At 42.6% G+C, this 18,573-nt stretch overlaps 1 protein-coding gene across 1 annotated transcript; it reads left to right on the top strand.

The window, feature by feature from the left end:
- Positions 1-4,225: 4,225 nt before the first annotated feature.
- On the top strand, positions 4,226-5,499 carry LOC138747541 (hemoglobin subunit beta-like). Its single transcript, XM_069906844.1, has 3 exons — positions 4,226-4,374; positions 4,630-4,837; positions 5,130-5,499. Exons 1-3 carry the CDS (start codon positions 4,283-4,285, stop codon positions 5,256-5,258), a joined length of 429 nt encoding a protein of 142 aa, XP_069762945.1. The 5' UTR covers positions 4,226-4,282; the 3' UTR covers positions 5,259-5,499.
- Positions 5,500-18,573: the final 13,074 nt, after the last annotated feature.

The raw sequence follows: 18,573 nt of genomic DNA, 5'->3' as shown, positions 1-18,573 counted from the left end.
TAATTCTATTTTTACGTTTCTTAGAGGCATCTTTTTTTGCCACAATAGTTGTTCAGCGTTGGCAATTTACCAATATTTCACATCCCTCCTGCTGCCCATGTTTCATTTCCTCACATCTTAGTTAATGGCGCTGGCAGGATACGGTATCGTTTGCCATGGTTAGGATTGGTGTGACACATTGTTTGCCCTGGGTACCCATCCAATCTTTCATCCATAGTCTGCTCAGTTTTCCCAATCTGTTTTCCGAATAGACGCCAGACGGTATGTCTCGTGGCAAGGTGCACCAAATCGGACTGAGTCGTCTGCCAACTGATCTTTGCAATTAGCAGGAATAATTTGGCACAAGCTACTAAGGTAACTTGATTCTGACCCACCCTCCAGTCCTCCGACACATCCCCCGTGGCTAGTGACATTCTAAATAGTTCTGTCAATCCCACGACTATTTGTTCACTAACTTCCCTCAGGGTCCTAGGGAATATTTCGTCAAGACCTGGAGATTTATCCACCTTGACCTTTTTTAATTTTGCCAACACTAGCCTCATTAATTCTTATATTATCCATGACCTCTCTACCATATATTTTCACTTCACCCGTCTCAATAATATTTTCCTTAGTGAATATGCGACGTCCTGCATGCATACGTTTTTGTCAATACTTGTAAAATTCAACCATTATCATCAACATTTTACAATCCATGTAACATCCTGGTAAATCTCCCCTGCACCCTTGCCATAGCTTCCACATTCTTCCTATAATGAAGTGACCAGAACGGAACACAATACTCTAAGTGTGATTTCACACTCATAGAGAATTGTAGAGTTGCAAAATGACCTCTCTACACTTGAATTCAATCCCCATATTAATGAAGCCAATCATCCCAAAGGCCTTCTTAACTATCCTATCAACCTGTGCAGCAACTTTGAGGGATGCATACATTTAGACCCCAAGGTCCCCCTGTTCATCCACACTCTTTAGTAACTGATCATTAATCCTGGATTTAGCCATCTGGTTTGTCCTTCCATTTATCCAGATTGAACTTGCACTTATCCAGATTGAACTCACACTTATCCAGATTGAAGTCCATCTGCCACTTCTCTGCCCAAATCTGTATCCTGTCTATATCCTCTTGTAACCTTCGACAACCTTAACCTTATTTAGTGGGAGGAGGTAGGATTAGAAGGGTTTTTCTTTTTTTCTTTTTAATTTTTATTTCAAGACAAATCCAGGCTATAGTAGACAATTAATAATAATCACATTATAGAATAGGATGAAAATTTATAGTCCCTATAAGGGATTCTTAATTCTATCTTTCACATCAGACTCCAAGGTTTTGAGCAAGATATGTTGCCTGATTCTATTCTGTATAGCAATTTATATCTGTTATGTAGATACTATGAATTGAATTGAATTATAAAATCAATTAGAAATCATGCATAGCTAAAATGAACACAGCTGGAGAGAGCAGACATTCTAGTCTACTAGATGTTGAGATTTGTCCATTAGTCACCACTTTAGCTTTTGGTCTATTGTATAATGCCTTAATCCAAGTTATACAGATTTGACCTAATCCTTATCTTTCCAGTACTTTAAATATCCAGTAGTTAAACTCCTGATTCACATCTAGATTTGGCACATTGGAATTCAGAAATGTAGTGTTGTATTGCCCTTGAGAAAATTACTTATAATTTAAGAAATAAGTATGACATATTTTAACACGTTTGGCATCCGTATATACAATTTTGAGGTGTAAATGTTTAGTTGTGTTCTTCCTAATCCTTGAGACCTGCATTGATCTTCTCCAAAGAAAATTAAATAGAAAACGGATGTATGGTCCATGGAATGTGCGGAACTTTTCAGCAATCATCCAAGTCTGCTTTCTCATCTTTCTTTCCTTTCTTTTATCTTTTTCTTGCTTTTGTACTTGTAATTGTTAAATTTGTAATTTTGACTGCATATATTATGGTCAAAACATTTAAATAAACTATTATAAAAAGAAATCATGTATTAAGATATTTTTCTATTAAATTCAATAAAACAATTGAAAAAAGTAAAGTAACATTCGACAACCATCAGCTTCATCCACAACCCCTTGACCTTCAGATCATCTTGCAGTGAATTTAATAACAAGCTTCCAAAGAGATATCCATCGCTTCACCACTAGTGAATCTAGTTAGTTACACAGGACAGAAAAGTGCCGACACATCCATGACAAAAAAAATTGGCTACTCAAGTTACACAAGTTACTCAAGACTTAGGGGTATCTCTCTTCAATTTCTCCTGTTATGCATAGATGGGGGACAATTTCTTGTTCAAGTTCAACACCTTTATTACAAAAAATACTTTACTTGTAATTACCAGCCGTTGTCCAATCACGATTAAACTCTGATATTATTTGTTAAGCTGTCATCGACAAAGTGCTGCTCAAACTTTCCTCCATCCCTTTGCTTGGATTTAACACACTGGTTTCAGATTTTCAATTTTCTTTGAAAACATTCATTGAAAATTCAAAGAATATTGGTGAAGGAGCAGGCTAATCAGTTCTTTGATCTGCACCACCATTCAACTCTCTTTATTCTCCCTCTATAACCTTTGATCCCTTTAGCCAAAGGGTCAAATCCAACTCACTTCTTAGTCTATCTAATGAAGTGTTCATAACTTTCTATAGTAGCATATTCACAACTCTCTGGTGAAGATGGTTCTTATCTCAGTCGATGGAGGGACGTGCATCCTCTCCATATGGAACCTGGTGGGAATGTGAACTGTGGAGGGTCACACGACCTCTCTGTTTGGAACCCAGTCGGAAGTGGCATCACCTGCCAATCAAGGTTGGACTGTGCCCACCCATAATGCACACCTGACCATAGACTCCTTTAATCACCTAGTGATTACCTGGGGAATATTCTCCAGCTTATTGCACTATATAGTACATCATGTTCAGTAGCACTTCCTCTTTTGCTATTCGGCCCTGAGATGAAGGAGGCAATGCTGAACGAGTTGTTGGTAAAGTGTAGAGTACAGAGGGATTTAGGCTGTTGTAGTCTGTTGTTGTTTTAGATGTCAGCTGAGCCATGGCCATATTGGACACATGGCCATGGGAAGTGTATTGTAGTCCTTGGTTGTGATAAGCCTGTATAAACAGTTGGTGGTAGTGTTAAATCGGAAGAGATTGGGTTGCACTGTGTTGTGTGATTGAGATACTTGCATGTGCCATCCTTGTTGTGATCCCCTTACGTGTGTTTCAATAAAGTTTATTTCTGCATTCAGCCTGTGTCCAGACCTGCTCTTCGTTGAACCCACCAGACTTTTTGCTTCCCACACAACACAGTTCAACATGACTCACCTCTTATCTGTGACCCTCATTCTGGACCTCCCCAACATTGAAAACGTTCTTCCTGCATCTAACCTGTCTAGTCCTGTCACATCTGTACACATCTCGATAATATTCCCACTCCTCCTTCTATATTCCAATGAGTATAACCGTAGCATATCCAGTCTTTCTCTATACACGAATTCTGACTCTCCAGCAACCAGTCTGGTGAATCTTCACTTCATGCTCTTAATAGCAAAAATGTCCTTCCTTAGATGAGGGGATAAAATCTGCACATAACACTCAAGGTCTGGCCTCCCCACCACTTTATTCAAAATCTCGTGCAACATATTTCAACATGCTGTTTGCTTACTTTACACCTGCTCTACCTGCAATGACTTATGCAAAACACCCAGGTCTCGTTGCACCTCTCCTTTCCTAACTCTCACCATTCAGGCAACAACTTCTCCCTGTTATTGCGATCAAAGTGGATAACCAAATGGCGGCATCTTCCCGTATTCATTTATCTTAAGACATTGTTCAAAGTATATTTATAAACAAACAAAGAATTGGTTTCAACACAAGAAATCTGTCTATTTGTGAAAGTAAAGAATATGTTAAACTGTTGAAAAAGTGTAACAGGAAGAAAGAAATGTAAGAGCTAAACTCCATTAACCACTGGAGAGTTAAGAGAATGTATTGAAGTGATATTCATTATTGGAATTGACCTTGGTGTTGGGTGGCGTGAAGTGAAACACAAACAACAAATGCTCACCAGGTGTTTATCTCAACACTGAAGCCCAGAAGGGTGATGCCTGCTGATAGAAAGTATGTCCACCCACCAAGCAATTAGCCTATTACAGTCAGCTTTTACCCTGAGATGAGCCCCTTTCCAGCCTATAAAAGTGAAGTCAAAACTCCAGATCAACACTGCTTTCCTCCACAAGTCGTGACAGTGAGAGCTTAACAGCCAAAATGGTGCATTTGACTAAAGAGGCGATAGAACAAATCGAGGGTATCTGGAAAGGAGTGCCTCATGTTGATATAACTGCCCATGCCTTGGAAAGGTAAGATGCAAATCTATTCTTGTTTCAAGTCAAATTCTTACATTATATTTTCAAGAATTGATTACAGTGAAACTTTTTATTTCATTCCAATGCATACCAAGATCTTATTTCAGGATGAGGGAACTAGTATTCAACTACGGTTCTTGTCACATTGCTGTAAACTCAGTCTTTTATGAAGCAAGTGACGAGCTATGACAGGTAAATAGATTCCAAGATTTCACAAAAACCCTGGTGACTTTGTTTTTTTCCCTCCAGGGTGTTTGAGGTCTTTCCCTGGACGACCCGGCTGTTTAAATCTTTCCATGGTCATTTTAAAGCCAATGACAATGGTGTTCAAGAACATGCCAAAAAAGTTGCTCATGCTCTGGATTTAGCCATTAAAGATATAAATGGTATCAATCATAACTTTGAGAAGCTCAGCATAAAACATCAACAACTGGGAGTGGATACACATAATTTCAAGGTAGGAATTGATCTTTTTTGAATGTGTGCATTTTCATGAAAGGTGAGCTGTGAACTCAACCAGACCCAACAAAATGTGATAGCCCAATATCGTGCATAGAAACACCAGTAAATTGTCCATCTGCAGGGGTAAAGGAGAAGGTGAATGGGCTTTCACACCTGGCAGCTGGTGTGGGCCAACCGCACCAAATACTTCCTTCTGGTCCATTCTCCACAAGATCATAGGAAGTTTTCATCGCATTTTTCCAGTTATGTATTACTGCTCTATAATTATTGTCCTGTTTTCTTCGCAGCTTCTGGGTCAGGCCTTCCTCGTTCAGCTTGCTATAGCCTACAAAACGGAGTTCACGCCTCAGAAGCATAAACTTGCCCTCGAGTTTTTTAAGATGGTGGCAGCAGGTCTCTCCAATGAGTACCATTAAATTCACAACCAAATGTATCCTCCACCATCTTCAGGAAATATGCAATTTAATATGGCATTGATCATTGGCATCTACGATACATTCTGTGTGCTACAATAACTTGTATTACATTAGGTTCAAAGCTTGTTTAGTAAATGTGATACAATGTTCCTCTTTGATCATTATTTCTCCTTGAATTCTGGGAAATTTCTGTAATCATCCTTTCTGCTTCAATGCTTTAATAAAGAACCAATATGACCCATGCTATTGTCACCTGTGAATTCTTCATATCAGTATAATTTAAATGAAAAGACCAGTGTTTTGGTCAATGTTAAGATTGCCCATAGATCTATATTTTATTTCTGTGGGGCCTTTCCTTGCCTCAGGAAAGGGCAACAGTACTTTTCATTCAATGAAGTAGTTTTGAGACAAGTTCCCTGCTGTACATTTCGGAAAAGCATCAGGTAATTCCTCATACGTTTCTCACATTTCATGACAAGTAGAAGGAGGCATTTCAGCCCATTGAGTTGATACTGGCTCGATTAACAGTTCCACCAATCCCAAACCTTCACTATTGTTCCTCCAGCTCATTCTCTCCCATGTGTGCATGAATAACCTCCCAGCATCCACCCACATTTGGGCAACTGACAGCCGTCAATTAAACCCCCGACTATCAGATTTTGAGATGAAGGAGGAAACTCACCCAATCGCTGAGAGAATGGGCATACCCCACATGGACAGTAGGAGTGGACAGAATTGAGCTGGGTTACTGAAGCTGTGAGGAAGTTACACAACATGTGTACCAAAGTGCCATTCATTTATTCTTCATTAAGCACTGATCAGTAAAGTATTCATGAGCAGACCAGTGTTTTAAAAATGAGTGGAAAACCAGGGGATAGCAGCTGTTTCATCAAACATAAAACCTAGAATATTGCACCACAGGAACCAACATGAAGACACAAGATAATTTTGATGACCATGATACCAATTTAGTGATGGCACAGTTAGCGAAATGGTTAGTGGGACACTGTTTCAGTGCCAGCGATCAGGACCAGGGTTCAAATCCCTTGCTGTCTGTAAGGACTTTGTATGTTCTCCCTTGTCTGCCTTGGTTTCCTCTGGTTGTTCCAGTATCCTTCCATCCTTCAAAAGGTTCCAGGGGTCTAGGTCAATCAGATGTAATCAGGTGGCACAGGTTACTGGGCTGAAAGGGCTTGTTACCGTGTTATATGTCTAAATTTAAATTTAAATTTAAAATCATCCCATCTGCCAACACATAGTTTTCTAGTAGCCAATCCTCAATTCTGCATCCACAGAGCTGCCTCCAAAATGTCTCAATCACTCCCAATTACACCCAATTGATCTACACTCTGGTACGCTCTGAAGAGTGAGAGGAAACCAGAGGGCCTGGGAAACCCCTGTAGAAAATACAAACTCCTTACAGACAGTGTTGGCGCTGTAATAGCGTTGGTTAAATGCTACACTATCCATGTAGCATCCATGTATGATGGGCTTATTTCATTGTCTTGAGATTCTCAAAGTCATTCCAAAAATTCTTACTCCATTTTGCGATATCATAGTCTGGAGATTCTCATGATTTGAGAAGTTTTGACAACACTTTTGAATCTTTAATTCCATCCACCGTTCCATTATTGAATTAAGTTTCTGTTTGATATTTGACATGGTCAATCTTATTTAAAGCTCTTTCATTGACTTGGGAGAACACTGACATTGGTCTGCTTATTTGTCAATTCAGAAGGAACAAGAAGCACACTTCAGCCAGCAGAATTTAGGAATCAGGTGTTACATCTCCTGTGTTTGTAACGGACAGTGTCATGTGACAGGAAGTGGTTGATGAGGATGAAAGAGCAGAGCAGGGATTCACAAAGCAATGATCCTTTCAAACCCCTTAAAAAACAGGAAGGGGTATTGGAAGAGAGATGGAGGAATTGGATGAGTGGCTTTCAAGTGTTCTGTCCACTATGGTAGAGGGGAAAGTACAGTAGATGAAGGAAAACATTTTAGAGGCACCTCTGTGGAGTGTCTCATCAAGATATCCATAGTAGTCTGGGGTGTGAGTCTCAATTATTGTGGCTAAGCTATCTGCTGATATAACGTCACAGAGATCTGGAAAAAGAAGGGAAGAGTCAATGCTGGACCAGATGATGAGCAGGAAGAGGTGGAAATTTGCAACAAAAGTGATGAATTCTATTTTCTATTTAGTGACTGGTTTTATCCACTGCAAACAACTGGGGCAGTGGATTTCCAAAGAGTGAAGGAGTCATTTGAGTTTCAAAAGAAACATTGCATTGACTGTAAGAAAGTTTTTATTGTGATCTCCTTGGAAATTGGGCCAATAAAGTTGCTTTCTCACTTGAAGAGTGATAGAGAGGGGCCCATTAGTGATGCCCTTAACACAGACAAAGATGAGGTGTTAATTCAAGCTAACTTTGAGCAAGGTATGCGACAAATCTGAAGTGAGTTTTCATGCTGGTTTCTGAAGTTCCCCAAAGTTCCTCAACATGATTATCCAACTGCACAAAAATCAACAAGGTCGGGTCAGATACAGCAATGAGCTCTCTGAACCCTTCTCCATTAACAATGGCGTGAAGCAAGGCTGTGTTCTCGCACCAACCCTCTTTTCAATCTTCTTCAGCATGATGCTGAACCAAGCCATGAAAGACCCCAACAATGAAGACGCTGTTTACATCCGGTACCGCACGGATGGCAGTCTCTTCAATCTGAGGCGCCTGCAAGCTCACTCCAAGACACAAGAGAAACTTGTCCGTGAACTACTCTTTGCAGACGATGCCGCTTTAGTTGCCCATTCAGAGCCAGCTCTTCAGCGCTTGACGTCCTGCTTTGCGGAAACTGCCAAAGTGTTTGGCCTGGAAGTCAGCCTGAAGAAAACTGAGGTCCTCCATCAGCCAGCTCCCCACCATGACTACCAGCCCCCCCACATCTCCATCGGGCGCACAAAACTCAAAACGGTCAACCTGTTTACCTATCTCGGCTGCACCATTTCATCAGATGCAAGGATCGACAATGAGATAAACAACAGACTCGCCAAGGCAAATAGCGCCTTTGGAAGACTGCACAAAAGAGTCTGGAAAAACAACCAACTGAAACACCTCACAAAGATAAGCGTATACAGAGCCGTTGTCATACCCACACTCCTGTTCGGCTCCGAATCATGGGTCCTCTACCGGCATCACCTACAGCTCCTAGAACGCTTCCACCAGCATTGTCTCCGCTCCATCCTCAACATCCATTGGAGCGCTTTCATCCCTAACGTCGAAGTACTCGAGATGGCAGAGGTCGACAGCATCGAGTCCACACTGCTGAAGATCCATCTGCGCTGGGTGGGTCACGTCTCCAGAATGGAGGACCATCGCCTTCCCAAGATCGTGTTATATGGCGAGCTCTCCACTGGCCACCGTGACAGAGGTGCACCAAAGAAAAGGTACAATGACTGCCTAAAGAAATCTCTTGGTGCCTGCCACATTGACCACCGCCAGTGGGCTGATATCGCCTCAAACCTTGCATCTTGGCGCCTCTCAGTTTGGCGGGCAGCAACCTCCTTTGAAGAAGACCGCAGAGCCCACCTCACTGACAAAAGGCAAAGGAGGAAAAACCCAACACCCAACCCCAACCAACCATTTTTCCCCTGCAGCCGCTGCAACCGTGTCTGCCTGTCCCGCATCGGACTTGTCAGCCACAAACGAGCCTGCAGCTGACGTGGACTTTTACCCCCTCCATAAATCTTCATCCGCGAAGCCAAGCCAAAGATGAAGTTCCTGAATGTAATACATCTTTCAGCATAGAATTGTCTGAATGAGGAATGCAGCATATTGACTTTATTTTGGTTTGCACCTGGGAGGTCCAAGAGGAAAATAAGGGTGTTTCCTCTCAGTGTAATTTGGACACCAATAAATGTCTGTTATGCTATGAAAGAACTAAAGGATTAGAAGCAGAAGTCAGCTGTCTGGCCCATCAAGCCTGCACCATCGTTCAATAAAACCATGGCTGATCTGGCTGTGGACTCAACTCTACCTACCTGCTTTCTCCCTTAGCCCTTAATTCCCCAGCAATGCAAATATTTATCCAACTCTGTCTTAAATATATTTAATGAAACAGCATTTACTGCTTCCTTGGGCAGAGAATTCAACAGATTCACTTCTCTCTGGGAACAACAGTTCCTCCTCATATAACAATTACAGTACGGAAATAGGCCATATCAGCCCTTCTAGTCTGCCCCAATTTAAGTGAACTCCTCTAGTTCTATGTACCTGCACCCTGCCCATAACCTTCCAATCCTCTTACATCTGTGTACTCATCCAACATCCTCTTCAATTACAAAACTGACCCTGCCTCAACCACCTCTTCTGGAAGATCATTCCACTCAGCCACCTCTCTCTGAGTGAAGAAGCTTCCTCTTATGTTACTTCTAAAGTTTTTCCCCCTAACCCTTAACTTATGACCCCTTGTTCCAATCTCCACTACCTTCAAGGGGAAGAGCCTATTCACATCTACTCTATCTATCCCCTTCATAATTCTATAGACCTCTATCAAATCCCTCCTCAACCTTCTACGCTCCAATGAATAAAGTCCCACTCAACTCAATCTTTCTCCATTTTCTAGATACTGTAATCCAGGCAACATTTTAGTAAATCTTCTCTGCACCCCCTCTACCTTATAATTTGGAGACCAGAACTGCACACAATATTCCAAACTTGGCCTCACCAATGCCTTGAACATTCTCAACATCACCTCCCAGGTCCTATATTCTATGCTATGATTTATAAAAGCCGGCATACAAAAGCTATCTTCACCACCCTATCTACGTGAAAAACCAATTTTAAATAACAATGATCCATTTTTCCAAGATTTCTCTGTTGCTTTGTATTCCTCAATGCCCTCCCCTTCAATGCATACATCCTATTTTGTTTATTCTTCCAAAAATGAAGCACCTCACACTTATCTACATGAAACTCCATCGGCCACCTTTCAGCCCACTCTTCTAATCAGACCAAATCTTTCTGCAGTCCACGAAAACCCTCCTCACTCCCCCTATTTTGGTATTATCCACATATTTACTCACCCAATTAAGCATCCCATCATCCAAATCATTAATGTAAATGACGAACAACTCGCGACTGTGATGAACACACTCGTCACTGGCCTCCTTCCCAGATAGTTTTCCATCATCACTCTCTGGTGCCTATCTTCTAGCCACCATTGACCCCAACATTAATCCCTAGTACCTGAACCTTCCTTATCAACCTTCAATGTGGAACCTTATCGAAAGCCTCTCTAATATACAAATAGACTACATCACCTGCTCCCCACTCATGAACCTTTCTAGTCACTTCCTCAAAAAATTCAACAAGATTTGTCAAACATGACAAACTCATGTTGGGTGTCCCTGATCAATCCCTGCCCCTCTAGATATACTTATACATATTATCTCCAAGAATACTTTCCATTAGTTTACCCACTACCGATGTCAAACTTACTGGCAGATAATTGCTGGGCCTACACCTGGAGCCCATTTTAAACAGAGGATCCACGTTTGCAACACAGTCTCAACTACCAAGGGAATGAAAATCCTGCCTCTATCTAATGCACTCTTTTCTTAATTTTGTGTTTTCTATAAGATCCCCTCACTCCCCTGAATGCTATTGAGTACAGTCACAGGTGATTCATCCTCTCATAGGCTAAAACCTCATCTCCATATTCAACCTGGTGACTTTCCCCTGCACTTACTCCAAAGCCAGTACATCATTTCTCAAATAAGGAGACCAGAAGTGCGTTCAATACTCCAGGTGCTCCCTCATCAGCTCTCTGTACAGCTCCAGCAGAACATCTCTACTCTTAAATTCAATCCTCTAACAATGAAAGTCAACATCCCTTTTGCCTTCTTGATTACCTATTGAACCTGTCAACTGACATTCTGCGATTCCTACTCAAGCACCCCAAAGCCCCGCTGCACAACAGCCTGCCACAATCATTTATAATTTAAATAATAATCTGATCTGCCGACTTTCTCTTTAACCTGGATGACCTCGTATTTACCGACATTGTACTCCATCTGTCAGATCCTTGCCCACTCACTCAGCCTGTCTATATCTCTCTGCATCCTCTGGACAATTTGCTTTTCACTCAATTTAGCGTCTTTGGCAAAGTTCCATACTGAACATTACACTTGGTCCCCTCTTCTAGATTGTTAATGTACATAGGGCCCAGCACTGCCCCCAGTGGCACTCTGCTCATCATTGATTGCCAACTAGAGAAAAATCTATTTAACCCAACTCTCTGCCTTCTATTTGTCATCCAGTCCTCTATCAATGCTTATCCATCACCCTCATCTCTTATGTGGCACTTTATTGAACACTTTCTGGAATACAATTGTATAACATTCAACTGTTCTCCTCTATCCACTGTGCTTATTATATACTCAAAGAACACCAGTAAATTTGTCAAACATGACCTTCCCTTCCTGAATCCATGCCTGGTGGAACAATTTCTCAGCAAATGTCTTGTTTTTTTCCTTAAACTAGCATGGATCCTGACCAGAAATGTCAGGTACAATTTCATGTCTGCCCTGGAACTGGGCACAAAACACAACTTACTCTATATTAAAATATTTTTTATTGCATTGTGTTCAAAATATAACTCTGAAATGCAATCCAATTTCTAAGCATGAATTTCTTACAAGATTTAATTAAAGTTAAGATAGTTTTTAAGTATTGAAACATGCTGCTCAAATGCACAGTGTGGACATTACTGATAAATGAATTCTCTCTGATCATGTACACACAGATGTTCATCAAAAGAGACATGGTTTAAATGACAAATTGCACGTACATGGCCTCAAAGCTGACAAGAAACAGAACTTCTTGAAAAGATGCACATTATCTTGCTGGGGCCAGTGATTCAGCAGGAAAAGTTGCTGAATCACACCATATGTGGTGGGTACATGATTGACCAAGATTATGAGATTTATTTACGGCAAGTAAATGTGATAGCGAATGCACCACACCTTTTGAATCTATATCTTAGCAGCAACACCAAAGACTTGAGGACTTTGGATAATATAAACTTTTCTGTGACCCAAGTGTTCTGAAGAGATATCTTATTTTCCTTCAAGTTAGACTTGTAATAAATGTTAACAATCTAATTTTGTTTTATATTTTAGTGCCCAAATTTAACTGGTAACATTCATAAGCTACAGAACATGTAACATTTTTATTTTCCATTTATAATTGCTCAGTGTTCATGAGATAAATTGCTCAGGCATCATATATTTAAGGACAGGAAGGCAGTGAATTAGCATTCAGAACTACTGAGAAAAGTGTCCATGAGGAAACTTAAAAAAATTAACCCTGCATGTTATTCATTCGCTGATAGCCTCGGGGAAATAGTCATGATTCCAGGATATCAGGCGCTAAAATATTCATGTAAAAACTTTTCCAAATACTCAGCAAGCCTGGCTGCATCAGTACAAAGAAGCAGGCAACATTTTCCTGCTTGGGTTTCAGAACAAAATTTTGATCGTTTATCTTTCCACAGAAGATACCTGATGTGGACGTTTTCTAGTATTTTCAGTTTTTTGAATTTCAAATTTCAAGCATCTGCAGCCATTAAAAATAAATTAGAGAAGTATTCAGGTCTTTCTGCCAGAAAAGAGCAAACTTGTTGAAGTTGATCCTTTCTGCTGGCACCGTGCAATATTTACTAAAATTAACATTATTGCAGATATCATTTACAAGGTTTGCAATCTGTGTTTCATTTTCAGATCCTTATTGGAGCACAAGAATTGGTGATGATACCAGGATTCCTTTGGATATCATTTCCCACCCCCCCCCCCCAAGTCCTGTAAATATGGATTTGTTTAGCCAACCAACCTGGCTCCCAAGTCAATCCTTACATATCCTATTAAAACCCAGTATCATAAATAGAGAGGGTTACAATGAACAGTTTTGTTTTCCATCACCAGTAGTAAACTGAACTTCTTGTTTCTTGAATAATCTCTTGAGATTCATGGTGACCTGCTTCTGTGTGCTCTGATGTAGCCGAGGAGACCAAAATTGGGCCTGAAAGTTCTGCAATAGAGGATTAGAGATGCTTGATGGATTACCGTTGGGGGGGGGGGGTGAGGTGGTGAGAGAATGTTGTTTGGGAGGAGCTATGTTCCTGCTCCATTTAAACTGAGGTTCCATATCATCCTGATAAAGAAACTGGAGGTTTTCACGAAGATCCTGGCCCTTCCAGTTTGATTGGTCACAGCCCAGTGATTATGACAGCTCACTGTGGACTAAGTATTTTTCAAGAAGATATTGAGAACATCTCCAAACTGTCTTTTCTGTCCTCCTGCTAAACTAATGTTTGATGAAGCTCAGTGGCTACAGTTTGACTGCAAACACTTAGAGCGGGATGGATGTAATTAGTATCTCAATGTCAGGGATGTTGTCGGGGGAGAGGATATTGACACTGTTTCTCTTATCATACAAATGGATTTGATGAACTCTTTAGAGATAGGATTGTTAGCATTTCTCCAATACTTTGATGAAGCTGCTGGTCCTCTGAATCTCGGAAGTGTACAAAGTGTAGTAATGTCTGTTGCTAGTCGACCACAAGGCGAAATGAACAAGATTTGATGGAACTTTTACAAATCTATGATAACTCTAGTTGACATTTCCCACTTACATTTCTAAAACAAACATTAAACAATCACCTCAACAACTAATTTTTTTTCTCTTTCGTTAAGGTTCATTTACATTGGCGTTAAATTTTAAATTGTGTAATTCTTGATTCAAGATCATGGCTAAAAAAGCCTCAAATCATTTCAAAATACTTTTTAAATTTAGACATACAGCAGGTTAACAGGCCATTTCGGCCCACGAGCCCATGCCGCCTGATCATGCCCAATTGACCTACAAGCCCCAATACTGCCAATTCAAGCTTCAATTGGCAGTGGTCAGTATAAAGTGGCCCAATGTGGGAATGGATATTTGAGGCTTTGGTTTGAGAGGCTGAGGGCATGCTTCTTTCAGGTAAGTTAAAGTCAGGTAAAATCTTGGCACATTAACAAAGAGTAGGTAGTGGAGATGGCAGCTATGGCAGTGGAATGCTCCAGTCACAGGATGTGGGAAATCTGAGACAGCACAATTGACCCTGACAACCCCCACATCCCCGCTCTGCTCGTGGCAGCCCCCACATCCCTGCTCTGCTCATGGCAGCCCCCACGTCCCCGCTCATTCGTGGCAGCCCCCATATCCCCACTCGTTTGCGGCAGCCCTCAGGTCCCCACTCTGCTCGCAGCAGCCCCCAGGTCCCCGCACTGCTCATGGCAGCCCCCGCATCCCTGCTCTGCTTACGGCAGCCCCCAAGTCCCTGTTCTGCTCACAGCAGCCCCCATGTCCCCGCAGCAGCCTCACATGCCCTGTCTGCTCGCAGCAGCCCCACGTCCCCATTCATTTGTGGCAGCCCCCAAGTCCTTGCTCTGCTTGCGGCAGCCTGACATCCTCGCTCCTTACGGCAGCCAGCAGGGCTCCCATTCTGCTCGCAGAAATCCCATGAGCCCCAAGCTCCCATACTCGCTCCTGACAGCAGCCCGAGTCCAATGACTCATCTCATTACATTCAAATTCACATTAAATCGGGTGGCATTTAATTGGGGTTCCACTGATATATGTTCCCTTGTAGGTTCAGTAACATGCTGTTCAATAAAGCTATCAAGTGCGCATTCTATGAAGTCCTCCTCAAGGTGATCTGGTCAAACTAATTCACCCAATCTACATGCATGATAACTGCAGTTCCATGCTTACATGCCTCCGATATTTCTTGGTTTATTGGCTGTGCACTGTAATGTTATTATTGTGTGGCCTATGGAGAACTCCCATTAGTAATTTTTTAAAATTCTTCCTAATCTCTACCCGAAAGGACTCAACATTTTGCTCATGAGATCTTACATCATCTCTTGCTATTGCCCTGATCTTATCCTTCGCTAAAAGTGTTACCCAACTACCCTTACCTTCTAGCCTGTTCTTCCTCATTACCTCATAGCCTTGGAAATTTAATGCCCAATCCTCTCCACCCTGCCACCATATTTCAGTAAGGGCCAATAAATCGTACCCCTTTGCATTGATTTGTGCTCCAAGTTCATTGATCTTGTTTCGAATACTATGGGCATTCAGATAATGTTCCTTTATACCCGTTGTGTTTTTAAAATCTAGTCATATTTGCTTCTTTTGCCCTTGATTTTTATCCCGTCTACTCTTACTTTGCTCTTTTTTAACTTTTGTTTTTACTTTATCTATCCCTCTGCATTCTGTTGAACCCAGTCCCCCTGTGATTTACTCTAAAGCCTTGTCCAAAGTCCTAGTTATGCAATTCGCCAGAAATCACCAGGTAACAGGCCCTTCTGGCCCATGCTGCCAAAATGCACCAAATAAACAAAACCTCCATACGTTTGGGGGGCGGGGGGGAAGAGAACTTACTGAAGGATTTTGAGCTTCCTGAACTTCATGGACCCCCTATGATGCAGAGTTACTGGATCTCGAAGGCTCCGGCTCTAGATTGACCTACTTACTGAGCAGAGTCGTTCAGAATCCTGGGTGGGGTACGGTGATTCCTGGCTTCGGATCCTCAGTTCTGGTGGGTGCCAGGTCTCTAATTGAGACGGTGTCCTCTCTGCCATCAGGGTATGCCACGAGGGCATACTTTGGGTTGGCATATCAATCAGGGGGGTCGGTCTTGCTGCTCCTCATGTGCTTTCTCAGCAGGACTGGCCCTGGTGCTATCAACCAAGCTGGGAGGGTAGTCCCAGATGTGGATTTCCTCTGGAAAGTGAACATCAGCTCATAATGAGTTGCATTGGTCACAGTGCAGAGAAGCGACCTTATGGAGTGGAGTACCGTGGGTGGGACTTCTTGCCAGCATGAGTCTGGAAGGCCTTTGAACTGGTGAGCCAATTTCACAGCCTTCCATACTGTCGTGTTTTCTTTTTCAACCTGTCCATTCCCACGGGGATTGTAGCTAGTCATCCTGCTTGAGGCAATGCTTCTTACGAGCAGGTACTGGCATAGCTCTTTGCTCATAAATGATGAGCCCTAATCGCTATAGCTGGGATACCCGAACAGGGCAAAAATAGTGTGCAAGGCCATGATGACCATGGTTTTTCGTGTCTGGGCAGGGGATGGCAAACGGAAAATGTGAATACACGTAAAGTACATATTCCTGTTGATGGAAGGGAAGGGACCCTTGAAATCGACACTTGAGTCTTTTGAAGGAGCAGGATGGCTTTATCAGGTGCACTTTGTTGGGGCGGTAAAAGTACGGTTTGCACTTTGATGAAATGAACCATGCGAGTGACCCCCGGGTAGCAACGCTCATTGTGCAGTGACCGCAACTGGCCAGTGTTTGCAGAGGCACAGCTTCCTCTTGACAGGGCACCCGGAGGCTCATTGAGAATACCTGGCCTGTATGCTACATCGTAATTATAGGTGGAGAGTTTGATCCTCCACCTACCGATCTTGTCATTCTTTATTTTCCCCATTTTTGCATGATTAAACACGAATGCTACCGATCACAGTTCGGTGAGCAGTGTAAATTTTCTGCTGACCAAGTTAATGACTCCAGTGCCTGATGGCCTCTACAATGACTTGGGCCTCTTTCTTCACTGATGGGTTCCGAAGCTCATGACCTTGTAGGGTGCGGAGAAAAAAGGCAGCCAGCCTCCCCACCTGGTTAAGGGTAGCATCCAGAGCTACGTCAGAGGCATCGCTTTCCACTTGGAAGGGTGCATTCTTGTCCACCACATGCATGGTGTCCTTTGTGATGTAGTTCTGAATGCAATCAAAAGCTGCCTGGGCTTTGGCTAATAATAGGAAGGAGGTGGACTTTAAGAGGGAACAGACTTTATCTGCGTAGTGAGGGACCCACTGGGTTCAGTAAGAAAAGAAGCTCAGACATCTCCTTAAGGCCTTCATGATCTTCGGAATCGGGAGGTCTAATGGGGTCGCATTCGATCGGGGTCAAGGCCATCAGCCACCACATAGCCCAGAATCGCCAGATGTTTAATCCAGAACACACTCTTAATGGAGATGTACGTGAGATTCAGGGATTTGGTCATGCGTCGTGTCTTCCAGAATGTCCACAAATGGTGACACTGTCGAGATAAGGGAAGGTGACCTTTAGCCCATATTCATTGACCATTTTATACATCTGTCTTTGGAAGACAGGAATGCTCCAGAACTGATAAAGCCATCTGTCAGCCTCAAATGCTGTGCAGGGGTGGTCCTTAGTATGGATCGGTAACTGATGGTATGCAGCTTTCAGGTCAATGGTCGAATAGACCTGAAACTGCATAATCCCGTTTACCATGTCCAAAATTCGAGGGAGTGTGAAGTGATTAATTGTTTGGCTTATAGTCAGTCATTAGCCTGGACTTTTTTTTCCCCCCTTTTACAACTACACCTGGGCTCTCCAAAGGCTGTTGCTGGGCTCAATAATATTTTCTTTGAGCAGCCGCTGCATCTCAGCTTTAATAAATCCCCATTCCCCCACATAGTATCGCCTGCACTTTGTGGCTATTGGCTTGCAATCTGGAATCAGATTCAGTAACAGTGGTGGGAGGGGTGGAAATCAGTGTTTAGGCTGGAGAGACCACATGTGGCTTCCGGCTTTTGTGACCCTCTATTCCGCACTGTGATTGGAGGAAGTGGTCATACATTTAAGGTGACACAGGAAGGCCAGACCCAGCAACACAGGAGCACACAAATCCTTCAGTACATACAATTGGAACTTACAAAATTTCCCCCCCCCCCCCCCTTTTACAGTTAGATGTGCTATACAATACCCCTGGAGTGCGAGTGCGAAGCTATGTAATTACGATAGTCCATCAGGTACACTCTTAAGTTGTACTGCAGAGCAGTCACAGAGTTTATAAAGCTCTCAGTCTACCAAGCAACCAGTCAAGTGTCCATTTACCCTCACCACCAGCGTCAAGTTATTCAATTGGTGAGGTATTGCCTGATCCAGGATGACCGATGCCAGTGCTCCGGAAACCCCGTTGCTCCCCATGTTGATGTTAACTCTCTCCACTTGGCCATAAGCAGTCGAGATGGCGTCGACCACAAGGTGTGGCAAGATGAATGCCGTTGCTTCCTGTGATGTTTTACTTCCGGTGGAGGGTCTTGCCGTGTGGCAAGAAGCTGACGGCAAGCAGCATGGAGAGGCTGGAGCTGGCAGTTCGGGATTCACGCATGGGTCGAACACTGATTCGGGGGGTTGTACACGTGGTCACCCTCTTTGGGTTCCCCTTAGACCTGCAG

The sequence above is a fragment of the Narcine bancroftii genome, chromosome 12, assembly GCF_036971445.1.
Source record: "Narcine bancroftii isolate sNarBan1 chromosome 12, sNarBan1.hap1, whole genome shotgun sequence".
NCBI classification, from domain to species: Eukaryota; Metazoa; Chordata; class Chondrichthyes; order Torpediniformes; family Narcinidae; genus Narcine; species Narcine bancroftii.
The sequence above is the reverse complement of the archived record's forward strand: the minus strand, read 5'-3'. Positions and strand labels throughout refer to the sequence as shown.

Bases quoted from the DNA above. Each gene is read 5' to 3' on its own strand.
- LOC138747541 (XM_069906844.1), top strand. From the start codon at position 4,283: ATGGTGCATTTGACTAAAGAGGCGATAGAACAAATCGAGGGTATCTGG. The intron at 4,375-4,629 runs GTAAGATGCAAA...TTTTCCCTCCAG, and splicing joins ACTGCCCATGCCTTGGAAAG to GGTGTTTGAGGTCTTTCCCT. The intron at 4,838-5,129 runs GTAGGAATTGAT...TTTTCTTCGCAG, and splicing joins TGGATACACATAATTTCAAG to CTTCTGGGTCAGGCCTTCCT.